General features: G+C 38.8%; 4 protein-coding genes across 8 annotated transcripts; 3 read left to right on the top strand and 1 right to left on the bottom strand.

Moving 5' to 3' along the window:
- The first annotated feature begins 915 nt into the window (after positions 1 to 915).
- Positions 916 to 2,745, top strand: LOC111797196 (cytochrome P450 CYP82D47-like). Its single transcript, XM_023680143.1, has 2 exons — positions 916 to 1,998; positions 2,079 to 2,745. Exons 1-2 carry the CDS (start codon positions 1,039 to 1,041, stop codon positions 2,697 to 2,699), a joined length of 1,581 nt encoding a protein of 526 aa, XP_023535911.1. The 5' UTR covers positions 916 to 1,038; the 3' UTR covers positions 2,700 to 2,745.
- A 2,481-nt stretch (positions 2,746 to 5,226) lies between these two features.
- LOC111797460 (inactive protein kinase SELMODRAFT_444075-like) lies at positions 5,227 to 10,119 on the top strand. 5 transcript variants are annotated; one of them, XM_023680459.1, is made up of 10 exons: positions 5,227 to 5,530; positions 5,870 to 6,207; positions 6,313 to 6,446; positions 7,108 to 7,202; positions 7,610 to 7,869; positions 7,984 to 8,649; positions 8,771 to 8,928; positions 9,037 to 9,113; positions 9,291 to 9,615; positions 9,697 to 10,119. In XM_023680459.1, exons 2-10 carry the CDS (start codon positions 5,964 to 5,966, stop codon positions 9,844 to 9,846), a joined length of 2,109 nt encoding a protein of 702 aa, XP_023536227.1. In that variant the 5' UTR covers positions 5,227 to 5,530; positions 5,870 to 5,963; the 3' UTR covers positions 9,847 to 10,119. The 5 variants fall into 5 exon arrangements, with proteins under 5 accessions (XP_023536227.1, XP_023536225.1, XP_023536226.1 ...); XM_023680457.1 differs by adding an exon at positions 5,740 to 5,781 and having other exon boundaries at positions 7,610 to 8,649; XM_023680458.1 differs by having other exon boundaries at positions 5,227 to 5,526; positions 7,610 to 8,649.
- Positions 10,120 to 10,875: 756 nt separating this feature from the next.
- On the bottom strand, positions 10,876 to 12,693 carry LOC111797487 (protein JINGUBANG-like). The gene has a single exon (XM_023680496.1). The coding sequence runs from the start codon at positions 12,429 to 12,431 to the stop codon at positions 11,046 to 11,048; it is 1,386 nt and encodes a 461-aa protein (XP_023536264.1). The 5' UTR covers positions 12,432 to 12,693; the 3' UTR covers positions 10,876 to 11,045.
- A 226-nt stretch (positions 12,694 to 12,919) lies between these two features.
- On the top strand, positions 12,920 to 14,727 carry LOC111796863. Its single transcript, XM_023679652.1, has 5 exons — positions 12,920 to 13,122; positions 13,209 to 13,281; positions 13,411 to 13,746; positions 13,872 to 14,212; positions 14,303 to 14,727. The coding sequence occupies exons 1-5, from the start codon at positions 13,042 to 13,044 to the stop codon at positions 14,519 to 14,521; spliced, it is 1,050 nt and encodes a 349-aa protein (XP_023535420.1). The 5' UTR covers positions 12,920 to 13,041; the 3' UTR covers positions 14,522 to 14,727.
- The last annotated feature ends 1,083 nt before the right edge of the window (positions 14,728 to 15,810 follow it).

The following is a 15,810-nucleotide window of genomic DNA, read 5'->3' as shown; positions in this document are numbered from 1 at the left end:
AACCAACTTGCACATGATATTAGCCAAAACGACTCATGAAGAGACTTAGAGAACCGAAGAATACTTCGAGGGATAGAGGTCTAGACAGGACCAAAAACCAAGAAAACTAGAATAATTAACCATAGGGTGTAGCGTAGGAAGAACGTAAACTTGAGAACAAACCCCCAAATGAGAATAAGACATCGAACAAATGAACTAAAATCAATAAAACTTAATAACGAACTATGAACTACTAGGAAGCTGGTTATTGTGCATATTTTTTATACTCATCCTTGCTACTTTAAAATTTTCAAATAAGGTACAATGGAGCGGTTGAGGTGGAGACGCACACGAGCTAAGAGCTATTGAGTTTTGGGCTAGATCGGTGTCTTGAACCCCCTTTAACATGTTTCTCTTACGAACCCTTGATTTTTGTATTTCGAGATTTTAAGAACTACCTATATCATGTTTTGTGTGTGAGTTGTTGCAATTTGTCATTTTGTAATGTATTTTTTAAACAATGTTGTATTAAATTAAATTTCTTTATGTGGGTACATATTTAAAAAATTTAAATTAAATACGTATTTTTAAATATTCCATGTCAATAATGATCAGCAGCTCGAGATCTCGAAAGGCAGGTCATTATGATCAATTTCTTTATTTTATATATTACCAAACGTTTATTTTATGTATTATTAATTATTAATATCATACTAAAAAACAAAATAGAATGAAAAAGATTACCATCAATAATGATCCATGATGTAAAGTTTTCCAACTAACTCTCATTATTGTAACGACAACAGAAAAAAAAAAAAAAAAAAAAAAAAAAAAAAAAAAAAAAAAAAAAAAAAAAAAAAGATTGTCGGGCTATTAAACAACCATAAAAAATTTCCCATAAAATAAAATAAAATTAACAATTTGTGATTAATATATATAACAATAATTTGTAACATTATTGTTGATGTAACAATGTAATAGGATCAAAATGACCACACTACTATTAATATCCCATGTCCATTCAGCCACTCCAAACTGGAAAACTCACGCCTATCACAAATGGAACTTACTCACATCTTACCTGCAACCTTCGCCCTTCTCCTATTTCTCTATGCTCTCTTTCGTATAACTTCTCGGAGATCCGCCGCTCATCGCACCAACAACACACTTCCACCGGAAGCCGCCGGTCGTTTGCCAGTGATTGGCCATCTCCATAAACTAAGTGCAACAGAGCCAACTCACATAACCTTGGCCAAAATGGCCGACGCCTACGGACCTATCTTTACCTTAAGATTGGGCATGAACACAACCCTTGTCGTGAGCAGTTGGGAAATAGCGCGAGAGTGCTTCACCACAAACGACAGAGTCTTCGCTTCCCGCTCAAAAGTTGTTGCCTCAGAACTGCTCGGCTACAACTACGCAGCCTTGGGAATTAGCCCCTACGGTCCATACTGGCGCCACGTGCGCAAACTAGCCACAGTTGAACTCTTGACGAACCATCGCCTCGAGCAGCTCCAACACATTAGGATATGTGAGGTTCAAAATTCGATCGAGAAACTGTATGAGTTATGTGCGGACAGCAGAAATAAGGGATCAGGTGGGAAAGTGAGGGTTGAGATGAGGACGTGGTTTGGGGATGTAAGTTTGAATACAATATTTAGGATGGTGGTTGGAAAGCGATTCAGCGCTGTTTTCGAAGGCAATGGTGCGGAGCAGTACAGAGAGGCGTTGAGTGCTTTTTTTGAACTGTTTGCGGCATTTGTTCCTTCAGACTCGTTTTCGTGTCTAAGTTGGTTGGATTTGGGAGGGTATAAGAAGTCCATGAATAAGACCGCCAAGGTGCTTGACCAAATGCTTAGCAAATGGATCGAAGAACATCGAGAGAAGAACAAGAATTTGGGTGAAGGTGGAGTGGAAACAGAGGACCAAGACTTCATGGATGTCATGCTTTCTGCTGTCCACGACGACGGAGGGTTATGTGGTTATGATGCGGATACAGTCACCAAAGCTACTTGTTTGGTAAGCATATGTATTCGAACCTCATTCCTTACATCAACTAACTCTTAATGAATAACAAATTTAATTATGATATTGTGTAGTCGATGATGTTGGGTGGATACACTACCATGATTGCTACCACATGGGCTCTTTCCTTACTCCTCAACAATCAAGATACACTTAAGAAGGCACAACTTGAATTAGATGAAAAAGTTGGTAGATCAAGACAAGTAAAAGAGTCCGACGTTAAAAATCTGATATATCTCCAAGCCATTGTGAAGGAGACATTGCGTTTATATCCTGCAGCGCCGTTTTTAATCCCTCATGAATCTGTAGAAGATTGTACAGTTTCAGGCTATCATATCTCTGCAAAGACACGTCTTTTAGTGAATGTTCAAAAACTGCAGAAAGACCCATTTGTTTGGGAGGATCCTTGTGAATTTCGTCCGGAAAGATTCTTAACAAACGACACAAAGTTTGATATGAAAGGACAAAATATGCAACTAATGCCATTTGGAAGGGGTCGGCGGATGTGTCCTGGAATGTCATTTGCTCTTCAACTTGTGCATCTTACTCTTGCAAGCCTACTTCATGAATTTGAAATTGATAGGCCATCTGAAGAATTACTCGACATGGAAGAGGGTTTTGGATTTATTATTTTTAGAAAAACTCCGCTTGAAATTGTTTTAAGTCCTCGTCTGTCGAATAAAGTTCATGGTTGATTTTAAAATTAAGTCGAGGACCATAAATAAAAATATTGTATAGTGTTGTTATTGGTGTGACAATTATTAATATAAGTTTATTGTTAATCAATAAAATTTACTTTATTAAGAAGACAATTTTAGTATTATGATCTCAATTATTGTCAAAGTAGGTGACGAATTCCACTAAAATATAATCCTTTAAATAAATAATTATCTAAGCCTAATAAAGTAGATATCACTCTCCTTATAACGTTTCTTCATGTTACAAGCTTTATAAAAGTAAGGATTATATTATTGTAACGATTATATATTATTGGTAAGAGTTTGTACATTTACGAAATCACTCCATAAACTTTAGGGAAAAATATTATAAAATAAATAAAAATAGGTAACTATTAAAGATATTTATTATTAAACTATAGTTTATCATATATATTATATTTGATATTTTAGTATAAGTAAATATTTAGACATTTACATTCTTACCATATGTATATTTCCATTCTTGTATCTTTCCCTTTATTATTCTCCCTACGTCCTTGTAATTTATTTAATTATAAATAGGATAACATTCTCAAACATTTACCTGTAGTGATATTTAGTACTAAATTACCGTTAACCTCACCTGAATTTTCTCCATTTCTAGATCCCAAATTTCCACCTTTTCGGGCAACTGGAGACGGTGGAAAGACGGCTGAACCCGGCACCGAGTGGTTTGACCCCAAAAGGACGACTAACGTGTTTGGCTGTTCAAATTTGTTGAGATTTTCGTTGAAATTTGATCGGCTTTATTTTAAATTTTTCTCTCCCACTTTGGATGCATATCTTATAAAATACCAAGTTATTTTCTATTTCATTTAAAAAAAATTCAAAAACAAAAACAAAGTTTAAAAATACTTTTATTTTATTTTATTTTTAAAACATCCTCCAATTTTCAAAATTTTTATTAATAACTTTCAATTTTTTTTTTCAAACTTCAAACATTAATAAATTTGTTAAAAAGTTTATTCTTGAAATAAAGCTTCGATTATTCCAAACTAAAATTAATGGTAACATTTTTTTTTTTTTGAAAAATTAAGAATATTATTAAAATTTCTGAATACGTAGAGATATTCCATGTTAATCCAATTTCAAAATATTTGAACCCAGCTCGCAAAAGGAAGAAAAGTCAACGAGATGCTATTGGTTAATATTTAATCTTAAAGAAAATAAAAATATTATTTTTAAAAAATTTTGTTTATAAAACCTTATCTCTAATTTTGAAAATTGCAACAAAAGGCGTGATGAAAATTTGCTGCAATAAAAAATGTTGTCATCTTTAACTTTTTTTTTTTTCTTTTTCTCTTTACATTCAATTCATTTTCCCTCCCTCCTCCCTAAATTCACGATATTAATCAGTTTGAGCTATGAGAATAATAACAACCATATTTGAACGTTTGATATTTTAGCTAATATCGCGCAAACTTTGTCTATGTCCATTTCTGGGTGGAGAGGCCCATTGAATTGGCTCATTACTGCTTGTCACATGATCCTTCTTTTTACTACTAATAACACAGCCAATGATATCTCCCAAATCCCAATTTTTGTGGACAAGACTTCGTGTCGCTTTTTTTATATATAATATTTTGTGGGGTTTGAACTTTGAAGCTATGAAATGAATCCTTCAATGGACAGCAACGATGGGGCATTGAGTTTCGATTCCCGATAAAGTTCAATGCTTGGGGAACTCTTTAATTCATNAAAAAAAAAAAAAAAAAAAAAAAAAAAAAAAAAAAAAAAAATTGGTATGTTTTAATTTTGGATTGAATGAAGAAGCATCGGAGACGGTGAAAAAGAAGGCTGAATCCGCTGGCACCAAAGGCGAAGGCGGTCCCCATGGACCCATTGTCATGGGCTATATGGGCCAACGTCGAAGGCCGACCAGCAGAGCATCTCAGTCTCTCTCGCCTCGCCAGCGGCGCCAGACATGGCCACATCTTTGACAATTTGCCTCACTTTTCACTCCCTCTTCAAGTTTTCAAATTCACCTCCAAATTTGTCCAACACCTTTCTTTATCCCTTCAACTCTTTTCATATTTTGATTCCATTTCCTTTTTCTCTTTTTCTTTCTCCTTTAATTTCAAATTCATTGACTATTTTAATTATTTTCTCTTTTTTATTATTTCAAGCTAATTTATAATATAAAATAAAAGCAGAGAAAATAATAAAATTGTTATCCGTGTATTTGTCAATTTCTACTCTAAACTTTCAATTTTATAAAATTAATTCTCACGTTATAATTTGTTCTAAAAATGGCTAGAAAACATTATAAAACATATGAATGGTATAAATTCCAAAAAAATAAATTCAATTCAATTATTACTTTTTGCACTTACCAAACTTAATTTTGCTTAAAAGTTGATTTTATTAAAATTAGTGAGTTTGTGGATTTAATTAACAAAAATTAATTAACGTGTTACATTTTTGGAGGAATAATTGATGCGGTATATAATTTTAAATCCCTATTTAAAGAGATTCAACGGCTGCAGAGCAGGATCGCCAAAACGTCCAAAAGCCCGCGAGTCAATTTTTTTTACTGTTCTTCGCCAATCGCTACCGCGCACACATCCAAAACTCTTCATCTCTCTCTGTCTCTCTTCTTTCTCTACCGATTAATCAACGGCGGCGATCAATTTTCCGATCAGCTACTCCGTCCTCTGCTTTGCGCTGGCATCTGCAAACAATACGACGCCGTCTCCTCCATAATTCCGCATCAATGCGTTTCCACTCTTTCACTTGATCGCACTGGTTTTGAAGTTAGCCGCGTGGAGCAACTGCAGCCAATTGTTCCAGCACTTCCTCTCACGTAGGTATACACCTTGTTTTTCCATCTCTCTCGTCGTTCTTTTCTCATTCCCGAGATTCTTATGTTTAGTACTCCATTACTTGTTTTCTCATTGCGTTGACGGAATCAAATGATCATATAAACAAATTAATATAGAAATAGTTTGACGGAAGAGCTCATCTAGTGCTTTCGTACATATTTGAGTTTTGAATTGACGACAGAATTGTATTTCAGCACAGATAGAATTTATCAGTGTGGAGTTCATCCGTAATTTAGGTACCAAAATGAGAAAATATCAGAAGTTTCCATTTGATTGATTAATTTTCGCGTAGTGTTGAATTGCCGAATTTGCCCTTACTTGTAGTCGGTTGAGGATCATCGTCACAACCACCGCATGACGTTGCTGTTTGTCGACATATCTAAACACAAATCCATTTCATACGCTCGTTCAGCTCCTCATGTTCTCAAAAGCCTTCACGTTTAGTAAGGACATTCGGAACTTGGCGTCTGAAATGTTCCCGGGCCAAGTCGAAGCCGCTTTGAAGGAGGCTCCCGGTGCCAAAACGGCGCCGGATAAGGTTATCGTCGCCATCAAGGCTGAGAGAGTGATTTCCAAAACTGCACTGGCTTGGGCTCTTACCCATGTGGTCCGTCCCGGTGACTGTATAACCCTGCTCGCTGTCTTCTCCGTCGAGAAAACTGGTAATTCTGTAATTCCTTGCAATTAGTTTTTATCTTGGTTGAGTACAAAATTGCCGTGTTGGATTGAATTTAAGTTGATTAAGGCATGTGTGATTGTATGTTCAGGCAGAAGGTTCTGGAATTTTCACAGATGGAGTGGGGATTGTGCGAATGCTGTTCAGGAGAATCTGCCGGATCGGGTACATGAGATCTCCGAGTCATGTTCACAGATGGTGCTTCATTTCCACAATCAAGTTGAGGTATTCTGTCTTTTCAAGAAAAACTTTTTTACTGTCATTGACTCTTTGCGCCCTTTAAACGTCGTCGTTTTAAGTGCATTTTTCACGCTGTCACTTCTTAGCTAGTTGTCATTGTCTGGGTAGCAAACAAAAAAGAAGAAACTTTTCTGATTTACCTTGCGGCTTTATGATTGTTCCATTGAATTTAGAAGATTCCAGGAGGTGGAAGCGAGTCTGCATTTGTTTTAAGGGAAACACTAATTAGGTTCATGATTGAAGGGCCAGGTTGGAAGACATGTGTTTTTGGGACCATTGGACCTCTTGAAGAAGACAGTGGGAGAAAGGTTTCTTTTACCTTTTCCCATTGCTTTGCAGCTTCTTCAATGGGGTTAAATTTTTGTTACTTGTTTTAGTAACGTGGACCAAAGCTTAAAATAAGCCAGTATGTTCCCTTGCTGTCTTACAGAGTTTGGTAATATCACTGAGCTTCGGATCTGTGTAACTGAGCGTCCCTCGATGACTACATTGTATAGGGTAGGATGATGATTATGATGAATTATGATGAATGCCAATAGGAAGACTAATCATCCATCAGTGTTTTATACCAAGCACGCCCGTGTAATAATTGTCCACTAAAACAAGTGATCGTGGTACTTACTATGTGTCCCCCATTGGTTTTCAGGTTAAAGTGAGAGTTAAGGTGGTCACAGGAACACAGGGAGGAGCTGTCGCTGCTGAAGCAAAGTTAAAAGGAGTTAACTGGGTCGTACTAGACAGGTAATTTACCATCAGAATGTACGATGTTCTTATGTTTCTTACTGATTCTATGATTAATAATCTTTTCACTTGAGCGGACCACTTGCTTGTGCTTTGAACATAATTATTTAGAACTTCAGGTAAATCACAAGTTGTCTATGAAAGTTTGTTCTGCAGCTCTTATAAACAGAATTTTTAAACTAATTCTATATTTTTATGCAAGATTTGCATTCGTACCCAGTGATCTATTACTTATGGACCTTATCCATATATTTTGGATTGAAACTTCCCATAATATTTATTTATCGCCAGTTATATTCCTAAATGCTGTTACGTCTTTGATTTTTATTTGCTCTACTTTTTGTACCGTGGAATGATGATTGTACTAAACAAGTTTCAAACTAATGCCTGAGTTAATTGTTGACCAGGAAATTGAAGAATGAGGTAAAAAGTTGCCTGGAAGAACTGAGCTGCAATATTGTTACAATGAAAGGGTCTCAACCGAAAGTTCTCAGGCTTAATTTGGAGTGTTGGAGTGAACCTCAAACTCCCTTCTTTTCGGCTAATTCGTCTCCTGTTCGAAAAGGTCAACAAAATAGGATGAAGCAGACAGCTTCACTAGCAAGCAGACCAGAAGAAGAACCTAGTGCCTCATTCAGAAAATCCTCTAAAGAAGGGTCAAAATTGGGTACTGATGCAGTGTCTTCTATTTTCCTTGTGTATGAGCAAAACCCTCTATATGAAGGGAACTTAAAAGGCAATCACTTGCCAATTAATGAGACTAACGATTTAAGCATTTCAGTATCATCATCCAACTCAGTGGAAGAAAAAGTTCTGTCTCTACCTCCAACATCTGTGGCTTCAAATCAAAAATGTGTTTATTGGATTTCTCAGAACCATAACCTTTCTGAGGGAAAAACTCTATCCAAGTCCAAAAGAAGATTCCTTAAATTTGCTTCAACTCCCAAGGTGCCATTCAGTAATCCTTCAAGTCTTGAGAAGAGTGCGACTTTTGAAGATATGAGACTCAACCAGTCTGAGAGAAAGGATTACATTGTGGACTCAAATATCAGGGATGCCGTCTCTTTGGGCAGAGTATCCTCTGCACCCCCTCCTCTGTGCTCATTATGTCAACACAAAGCGCCGGCTTTTGGAAAACCCCCCAGACAGTTCACTCTCAAAGAGCTTGAGGAAGCTACTGACAGATTTTCGGATTTGAACTTCTTGGCAGAAGGCGGTTTTGGAATTGTTCATAGAGGAATCTTGAGAGATGGTCAAGTTGTAGCTGTGAAGCAGTTGAAATGTGGAGGCTTACAAGCAGATGCTGATTTTTGTCGAGAAGTTCGGGTGTTGAGTTGTGCACAACACAGAAATGTAGTGTTGCTGATTGGGTTCTGTATTGAGGACACCATGAGGTTATTGGTTTATGAGTACATATGCAATGGTTCATTGGATTTCCATTTACATGGTATACTTCTGGGTTGTTTCATGTGCATAATTTTCACTAGTTTATCATGAATACAGGCTATTTGCTATTTCTAATTTATAAGGTTTCAATCATGGAATTTCTAAGTTTCAGTCACTGACAGGGAGTAGAAGCCAGTTAAATTGGCATTCAAGGCAAAAGATAGCAATAGGAGCAGCACGGGGTTTACGTTATCTTCACGAAGATTGCAGAGTTGGGTGTATAGTGCATAGAGATATGCGACCTCACAATATCCTCCTAACTCATGATTTTGAACCCATGGTACCTTCATTTTTTATATCGATTTTATTAAGTCTTGAAGCATTTATTTTCTTTTCCAGAACATCCTATCACCCATTCTGAGATGATCTCACTTTATTATCCCATCAGGTTGCTGATTTCGGGCTGGCAAGGTGGCATTCTAAATGGTCTACCAGTGTTGAGGAGCAAGTCATTGGAACTTCAGGGTATTCACTCCACATCCTGTTTATATGCAAAGTTACAACTTTTAAGTCTGTTCACTAAACAACACAAGAGTTTGGAAACAAAAAGAAGCCACGAGCAATATAATTATCAAGCACACGCTTAAGATTTTTTTTTTTTTTTTTAAATCATTTGATTCATCTAGTTACTTCTGGAACCAGGTATCTAGCACCAGAGTACATCAATGGCGGTATGGTATCACAAAAAGTGGATGTATATGCATTTGGCATGGTTTTATTAGAGTTGATTAGTGGTAAAAGAAGCTGTGAGCTGCACCGTCTAGAGGGAAAACAATTTATATCAGAATGGTTCCACCCCATCTCTGCATTGCAAATTCAACATTTACTAGCTAGTAGTAACCATTTGGTAGATCCATGCTTAGCATCCGAGCAATCCCCCGACTTCTGTTATCAACTGCATTCTATGGTCCGTGCGGCTTCCTTGTGTCTATGTCCAGATCCTGAATCAAGACCCTCAATGTCAAAGGTTTGTTTTCAATTTTTTCAATTTTTGTGGCACGTTTGTTATGGTGGTTGTTTGATGCATCCAAGTCGATTTCGTTTTCAGATTCTTCGAGTGCTAGAAGGAGGAGATCCAGTTGTTCCTCTTGGTTTAGACTTCGATCCAGTCGGCTGCAGAAGTGCACACTTGGATGGTTTGACGTCTCACAAACCAATCGAAGCAAGAAGAAGCCATACTCGTACACTCTCACAATGAAACAACAGTTCAGTTTTGAATCGGAAAGGTCTGAACAAACCTCTTTCACATTTGCTGTCCATTTTTTTCTCCAAATGATCATAGTCATCACCTAAATTAGGTGTTTTACTTGTAAAATATGGAAAATATTTAATCTCTCCTTAGTGTTGTTCGTGTATTTCATGCGTGTAGGCTTAGATCAGCCAAGGGATTGGATCCCAAGATTCCCACTGTATGAATTTGAGTTGTGAATTGTGATTATACATAAGCCTCTAGTTTAGGCTTAATTTGTGAGACCCACCCACAAAATAAACAAAAATTTGAACTTTGGAATTTGTCAGATCCCGGAGAGAGGTGAACAAATCTGAGTGTGGAAACCTTCCTAGTAGAGACTCTTAGGACCGATCCCGCATGGAAACCTTCCTAGTAGAGACGTCTTAGGACCGATCCCGCAGAGAGAGATGAACAAATCTTATTAGAGTGTGGAAACCTTCCTAGTAGAGACGTCTTAGGACCGATCCCGCAAAGAGAGGTGAACAAATCTTATGAGTGTGGAAACCTTCCTCGTAGAGACGTCTTAGGACCGATCCCGCAGAGAGAGGTGAACAAATCTTATTAGAGTGTGGAAACCTTCCTAGTAGAGACGTCTTAGGACCGATCCCGCAAAGAGAGGTGAACAAATCTTATGAGTGTGGAAACCTTCCTCGTAGAGACGTCTTAGGACCGATCCCGCAGAGAGAGGTGAACAAATCTTATTAGAGTGTGGAAACCTTCCTAGTAGAGACGTCTTAGGACCGATCCCGCAAAGAGAGGTGAACAAATCTTATGAGTGTGGAAACCTTCCTCGTAGAGACGTCTTAGGACCGATCCCGCAGAGAGAGGTGAACAAATCTTATTAGAGTGTGGAAACCTTCCTAGTAGAGAGTCTTAGGACCGTAGACTCGTTTTAAAGTGAAGCTGACGTTATAAGTTAAGGCAAAAACGAGAATATCTAAAAGAAAGTGATGGAGTGGATTTAATGGAACATGTGCTTTTTATGATAAGATGCAATGATACGAATCGGAGGGTTAGATCCTTTATAAATGTTCCACAATATACAACAGAAGGGGAGAAAGGTGAGTTTGGTGGTACAGAGAACACATGGGGTCAAGCCAAACACACACTTAAAAGAATCACAAAATGTTGAAAGATTTTACTCAGGCTCTCATTCACATTCAAATTCACGACCGTTTGCTTATGCTGGGTTCTCTGGAAGAGGTGAAGCTTCTATCCGATGGCACCGAGTCCGCGTCATTCCCAAACTGCTGCTGCATCATCGCCACCGCATTCCTATCCATCGTCATCTCAGGCACACGCCACACCTTAATGGACTTATCGAGGCTCCCACTGTACACTATCCACTGCTTCTCCCCAGCCTTCGAGGACTCACTGTCCTCCTCCACTGCCAAGCACTTCACCGGCCCAGTGTGTCCCGTCAGCACCGTCAGACATGTGTGGGTTGACCCTTCTCTTCTCCACACGCATATGGTCTTATCGGCGGAGCCACTGAACACCATGCTCTCCACCGCTACCAGGCACAGCACAGTCAGCTTGTGCCCTTTCATAACACCACCGTGTGTCAACTTCTCTTTCCTCTCCCAGAAATTCACCATCCCATCAGATGACCCACAGTACACCACGGATCCGTCCGCCGTCACTGCCAGCGCCGTCACTGCACACTCTTGCTTCAGCAACGACTCCACCAGAGTGTGCTTTGTGGCCTTCCCTTTGGCCTCCCTTTTCCACACCTTCACCGTCCCGTCCGCCGAACCTGTGAACACCAGCCCCTCCACGCTCGCCACCACCGAATTCACCGCATCGTCGTGCACATTCAGTGATTCCAAGCACTTGGAATCTGAAATTCTCCACACCTTCAGTGTTCTGTCCCACGAAGCAGAGTATAAGAGGAGCTTGTCCTCAGTGAGGCTCAAACAAGACACTGCATCAGAGTGCTTGATCCACAGAGCCCTTCTACGCCCTCGTCCCTCCACGTAATTGCTGGGGTTAATGGAGCTTTTGAAAATGTCTTTGAGTGTTGGCAATGTACCAGCTCGTTTGTGGTCACTTGAGTTCTTCTGGGACACCTTCCAGACGCGGATTTTGCCGTCTTGGTGTCCCGTGAAAATCCTCTCACCCGAGATGATAATGGCTTTCACCAACCCACTGCTGGACTTAAATGCAGCGTATTCCTTCAAATTCTTCCAAACTCGGATGTTCTTGCTGTCAGAGCCAGTGTAGAGAAGCTCCCCTGAAGCGGCCAAGGAATAGATGTGGCCCTCCTCACGGGTCAGCGAGCCAATTAAGGCATTTTGTGGGTCGTTGTTTTCCTCCACTTGGGACCATGAAGATTTACCGAACGTAGAGGTCTGGTTCCAGGGCGACATTGTCATTGGAGAGCCTTCACCACTCAAACGACCCTGGTCGTAAAAGGCTTGGCCGCCCACAGAAGCACTGCTGTTTCTCATGGCGAAATCGTCTTCGATTACGGTGGTCGAAATGTTGGGGTCGGAATGTGCCATGTTGCCGCCGAATTTGGATCGTGGAATGCTGTTGTCTTCTCCAAACATCTTGTTTCCCTGACTCTGCTCCGACCTTCTCTCGTTTGTGTGGATTTTATTATACGGATTCCGACATGAGAAGTGAAAATGCGATGTAGAAATAAGTTTTAACCCCAGAAGCCTGATAGCCCAAAAGACCCACACTTAAAATGGGTCTTTTGGGGCTCAAATAATGCGTTGATGATCCAGAGTAAACCCAGGAGAGGATGCTAAAAATGTACAACAAGGGATGGACAGTACTGAGTTTCTCCTTTTTTAGCAAATTCAAAATCTGTTAATTTCGTTGATTTGGTCAAGCGAGAACACGTGGCTCAATACCCTGGAGATACCCTACCTACACGCCACGTCGAAACATATTTTATTAATAAATAATAAATAAAAACTTATAATCCAAATTTCTGTACAATCGCGGGCCTAAGCTGGATCCCAATATGCTTCACCTGGGCCTTTGGAGGCCCATAACGAGAGCGATTTCCGAAACGTTAATCCCAATGCTTTCGGCTAAGACCGTGGCATCTTCATCGTTTTCGAACTTCCTCGCGAAAACGCCTATGCCCGAAGCATTTTCGCGGGCTTAGGGTTTAAGGACCGCTCTGCTCTGCTCTAAAACCCTAAGAATATGCAGTCGCAATCCTTCTCTCGTGGGCTTCCCCCGGCTCTGGTCGGATTACAGGATGGCCGTTCTCGCTTTCGTCAAATGGTGAGTACTTGCTACCAATGTTTAATCAATGATTTTTCTGTCATTCGGAAGTAACATTGTAGTTTCGCTCTTCATTTCTTCTCAAGCAATTGGTAAACCGGTGGAAACAAGGAGAACAGCTTGAATTTTCATCCAAACCGCTTCAATTTGCATCCAAGTGTATGTTTTCAATTATTCTTGCTTCTGTGCGTGTTTTTTTTTTTTTTTTTTTTTTTTTTTTCCTCTTTCTGGATCAGCCTGATAAGAGTTAATACTGAGTGAGAGATTTCTGCTAAAACAATTTTGCAGGGGATGTGTTGAAGAGGAAGAGAGGGGCGTTCATGTGCGTGGCTGATTCTAACGGGAAGCCTCAGTTGGAATCGTCTGGAAAGGAAAATCGTATATTGTATGTTAGTGCATTGAATGGAGCGGAGCCTTGTCGTGGGAAATCTGGCTCTGTCTCATTTCATGGTCTCACTCACCAGTTGGTAGAAGAGGGTAAATTGATGTCAGCTCCTTTTAGAGAAGACAAGGGCTCTCTCCTCTGGGTACTAGCTCCTGCAGTGTTTATCTCATCTTTGATTTTTCCTCAAGTTTTCCTTGGCGATCTAATCGAGGCTTACTTCAAGGAGGAGATTCTCGTAGGTAGTATTGAACCGAGTTCATTTTATATTATGATTACTCGGGTTTCCTTTTGTCTACTGTTTGTTTCATTCCATTGTGTGCGGCATATTGTTATCTAACGCAATACATTTGCATGGTTCAAGCAGAAGTTGTGACTTCATTGGTGTTTGAAGTCCTATTTTACGTTGGAGTTGCTGCGTTCCTGCTCGTGACCGATCGTGTTCAAAAACCATACTTGCAATTCAGCTCGAAGAGGTGGAGTCTCATTACAGGCCTTAGAGGATACTTGACAACAGCTTTCTTCATTGCTGGCTTCAAGGTTGTAGCTCCACTATTTGCCGTCTATGTAACTTGGCCGATGATTGGCCTGCCTGCCCTCGTTGCAGTGTTTCCATTTCTGGTTGGCTGTATCGTTCAGTTGGCATTTGAAACCCATGTTGATAGGCGTGGCTCAGCTGCTTGGCCACTCGTTCCAATCATTTTTGAGGTGCTTCACGTATAGTTAGTTATAAGTAACTCATTCCTCGTTGCTTTCAAAGAGTAAACAAGATCTTTTACAAAACGAATCAACTTGCAGGTTTATAGACTTTACCAGTTGACAAAAGCTTCCCATTGTATGGAGAGGTTGATGTTCCAAATGAGAGGGCTTCCCAACACTCCAGAATTGTTGGAAAAAAGTGGAGCTATTTTTTCTATGATGATAACCTTTCAAGTCTTGGGAGTCATATGCCTCTGGTCGTTAATGACTTTTCTTTTGAGGCTTTTTCCTTCCAGACCTGTGGCAGAGAATTACTAGTGTTGTAGCATTCTGTACATTCTATTTTCAGGGTTAGTTAACTCTTAATTACAATTTATTTTGTTGCAAGGATTTCTAGAACATTTTATCATGATTTGTTCAATGAGCTCCATATTGTCCTACCCCATCAATTGATATTCAAATCTTCAGCTTCCTCCTCAGAAGTTTAAGGAAAAATCAGGACTTGCCATCCTGTTTGATTTGAGTTAATTTTCTTCACTTTTCTGCGTGATCACTTAAGTTCTCACAAGTACGTACATTCCTCTTCTCTACATTGATTTTCTTTGATCTGTTAGGATAGTATCCTTTTACCCTCTTATTATTGTTAAGTTTTAGGCCTGGAGGTGATATCGGAGAGCCAAGACCACCATAGGGAGTTCAATAATAATGGCCACATATTTCATCTCTTCGTAAATAATAAGCGCTTGATACTTGAGCATATCAGCTTCCAATGAGTGTAAGAGTTGGTTTGCTTGAGGTTATCCCAATTGAGTTGTTTTCTACTGGGGAACGAAGTATTTCTTATAAAGGCGTGGAAACCTCTTCCTAGCATATGCGTTTTGAAACTGTGAAGTTGACGACAATACATAACGGCCCGAAGCGGATAATATTTGCTAGCGGTGGGTTGTCTTTTAGTGGAAGAGAGTAGGAGATTAGTCGTGAGTAGATAATAGGTTCTATTCTTTCTATTTTCATCGAACAAGTGGTATGGGTGGATTGTAGGTCCTACTCTTTCTATTTTCATTGAAAACGAGCAATGTCACTTTTCAATGTGATGAGCTTCGACCCTATTTTTCAAATTCGAGAATTTGGGTGTTATCTTTGAACCCTTAAACTTGGTCAAAGTTGTATCAAATTTCAATTTTAATGTTCAATTTTGTCAAATTGTATCACAAATTTAAAAAAAAATATATCAATCTATTATATTTAGAGTTACAATTTTGACCTTGTTCTAAATGTAATTAAAAAATAGTTAATTATAAAACTTATATATAAAATCTCAATAAAATAGAGTTAGAGGTCAATTTTTTATTTAAATTTGTGAATTTTGACTAAATTATTCAATGGTTCATTTATTAAAACGAGACTAAAAAGGAAATTTGGTCGAGGGTAAAAATGTCTAACTCTATGAATTTAGAGTTCAATATAATGATATTGAAAACCTAATATGAAAATCGATACAACCTAATTATTTGTAAATAAAACTTATTTATTTTAGTTCTAAACCACTAATCAAAGTCCTGATATTAAGCTAATTGCGAATAAATTAGGAACAATAAAAGCTTCTT

The sequence above is a fragment of the Cucurbita pepo genome, chromosome LG06 (assembly GCF_002806865.2).
Source record: "Cucurbita pepo subsp. pepo cultivar mu-cu-16 chromosome LG06, ASM280686v2, whole genome shotgun sequence".
Taxonomy (NCBI): Eukaryota; Viridiplantae; Streptophyta; class Magnoliopsida; order Cucurbitales; family Cucurbitaceae; genus Cucurbita; species Cucurbita pepo.
This window is presented reverse-complemented; position numbering and strand designations above follow the sequence as displayed.

What these genes read in the sequence shown, in the direction of transcription:
- LOC111797196 (XM_023680143.1), top strand. Translation starts at nt 1,039, where the DNA reads ATGGAACTTACTCACATCTTACCTGCAACCTTCGCCCTTCTCCTATTT. An exon ending in TCACCAAAGCTACTTGTTTG is followed by an intron (nt 1,999 to 2,078) that starts GTAAGCATATGT and finishes GATATTGTGTAG; the next exon opens with TCGATGATGTTGGGTGGATA.
- LOC111797460 (XM_023680458.1), top strand. Translation starts at nt 5,964, where the DNA reads ATGTTCTCAAAAGCCTTCACGTTTAGTAAGGACATTCGGAACTTGGCG. An exon ending in CTTCTCCGTCGAGAAAACTG is followed by an intron (nt 6,208 to 6,312) that starts GTAATTCTGTAA and finishes TTGTATGTTCAG; the next exon opens with GCAGAAGGTTCTGGAATTTT. An exon ending in CTCATGATTTTGAACCCATG is followed by an intron (nt 8,929 to 9,036) that starts GTACCTTCATTT and finishes TTATCCCATCAG; the next exon opens with GTTGCTGATTTCGGGCTGGC.
- LOC111797487 (XM_023680496.1), bottom strand. Translation starts at nt 12,431, where the DNA reads ATGTTTGGAGAAGACAACAGCATTCCACGATCCAAATTCGGCGGCAAC.
- LOC111796863 (XM_023679652.1), top strand. Translation starts at nt 13,042, where the DNA reads ATGCAGTCGCAATCCTTCTCTCGTGGGCTTCCCCCGGCTCTGGTCGGA. An exon ending in GTTCTCGCTTTCGTCAAATG is followed by an intron (nt 13,123 to 13,208) that starts GTGAGTACTTGC and finishes TTTCTTCTCAAG; the next exon opens with CAATTGGTAAACCGGTGGAA. An exon ending in CAAGGAGGAGATTCTCGTAG is followed by an intron (nt 13,747 to 13,871) that starts GTAGTATTGAAC and finishes TGGTTCAAGCAG; the next exon opens with AAGTTGTGACTTCATTGGTG.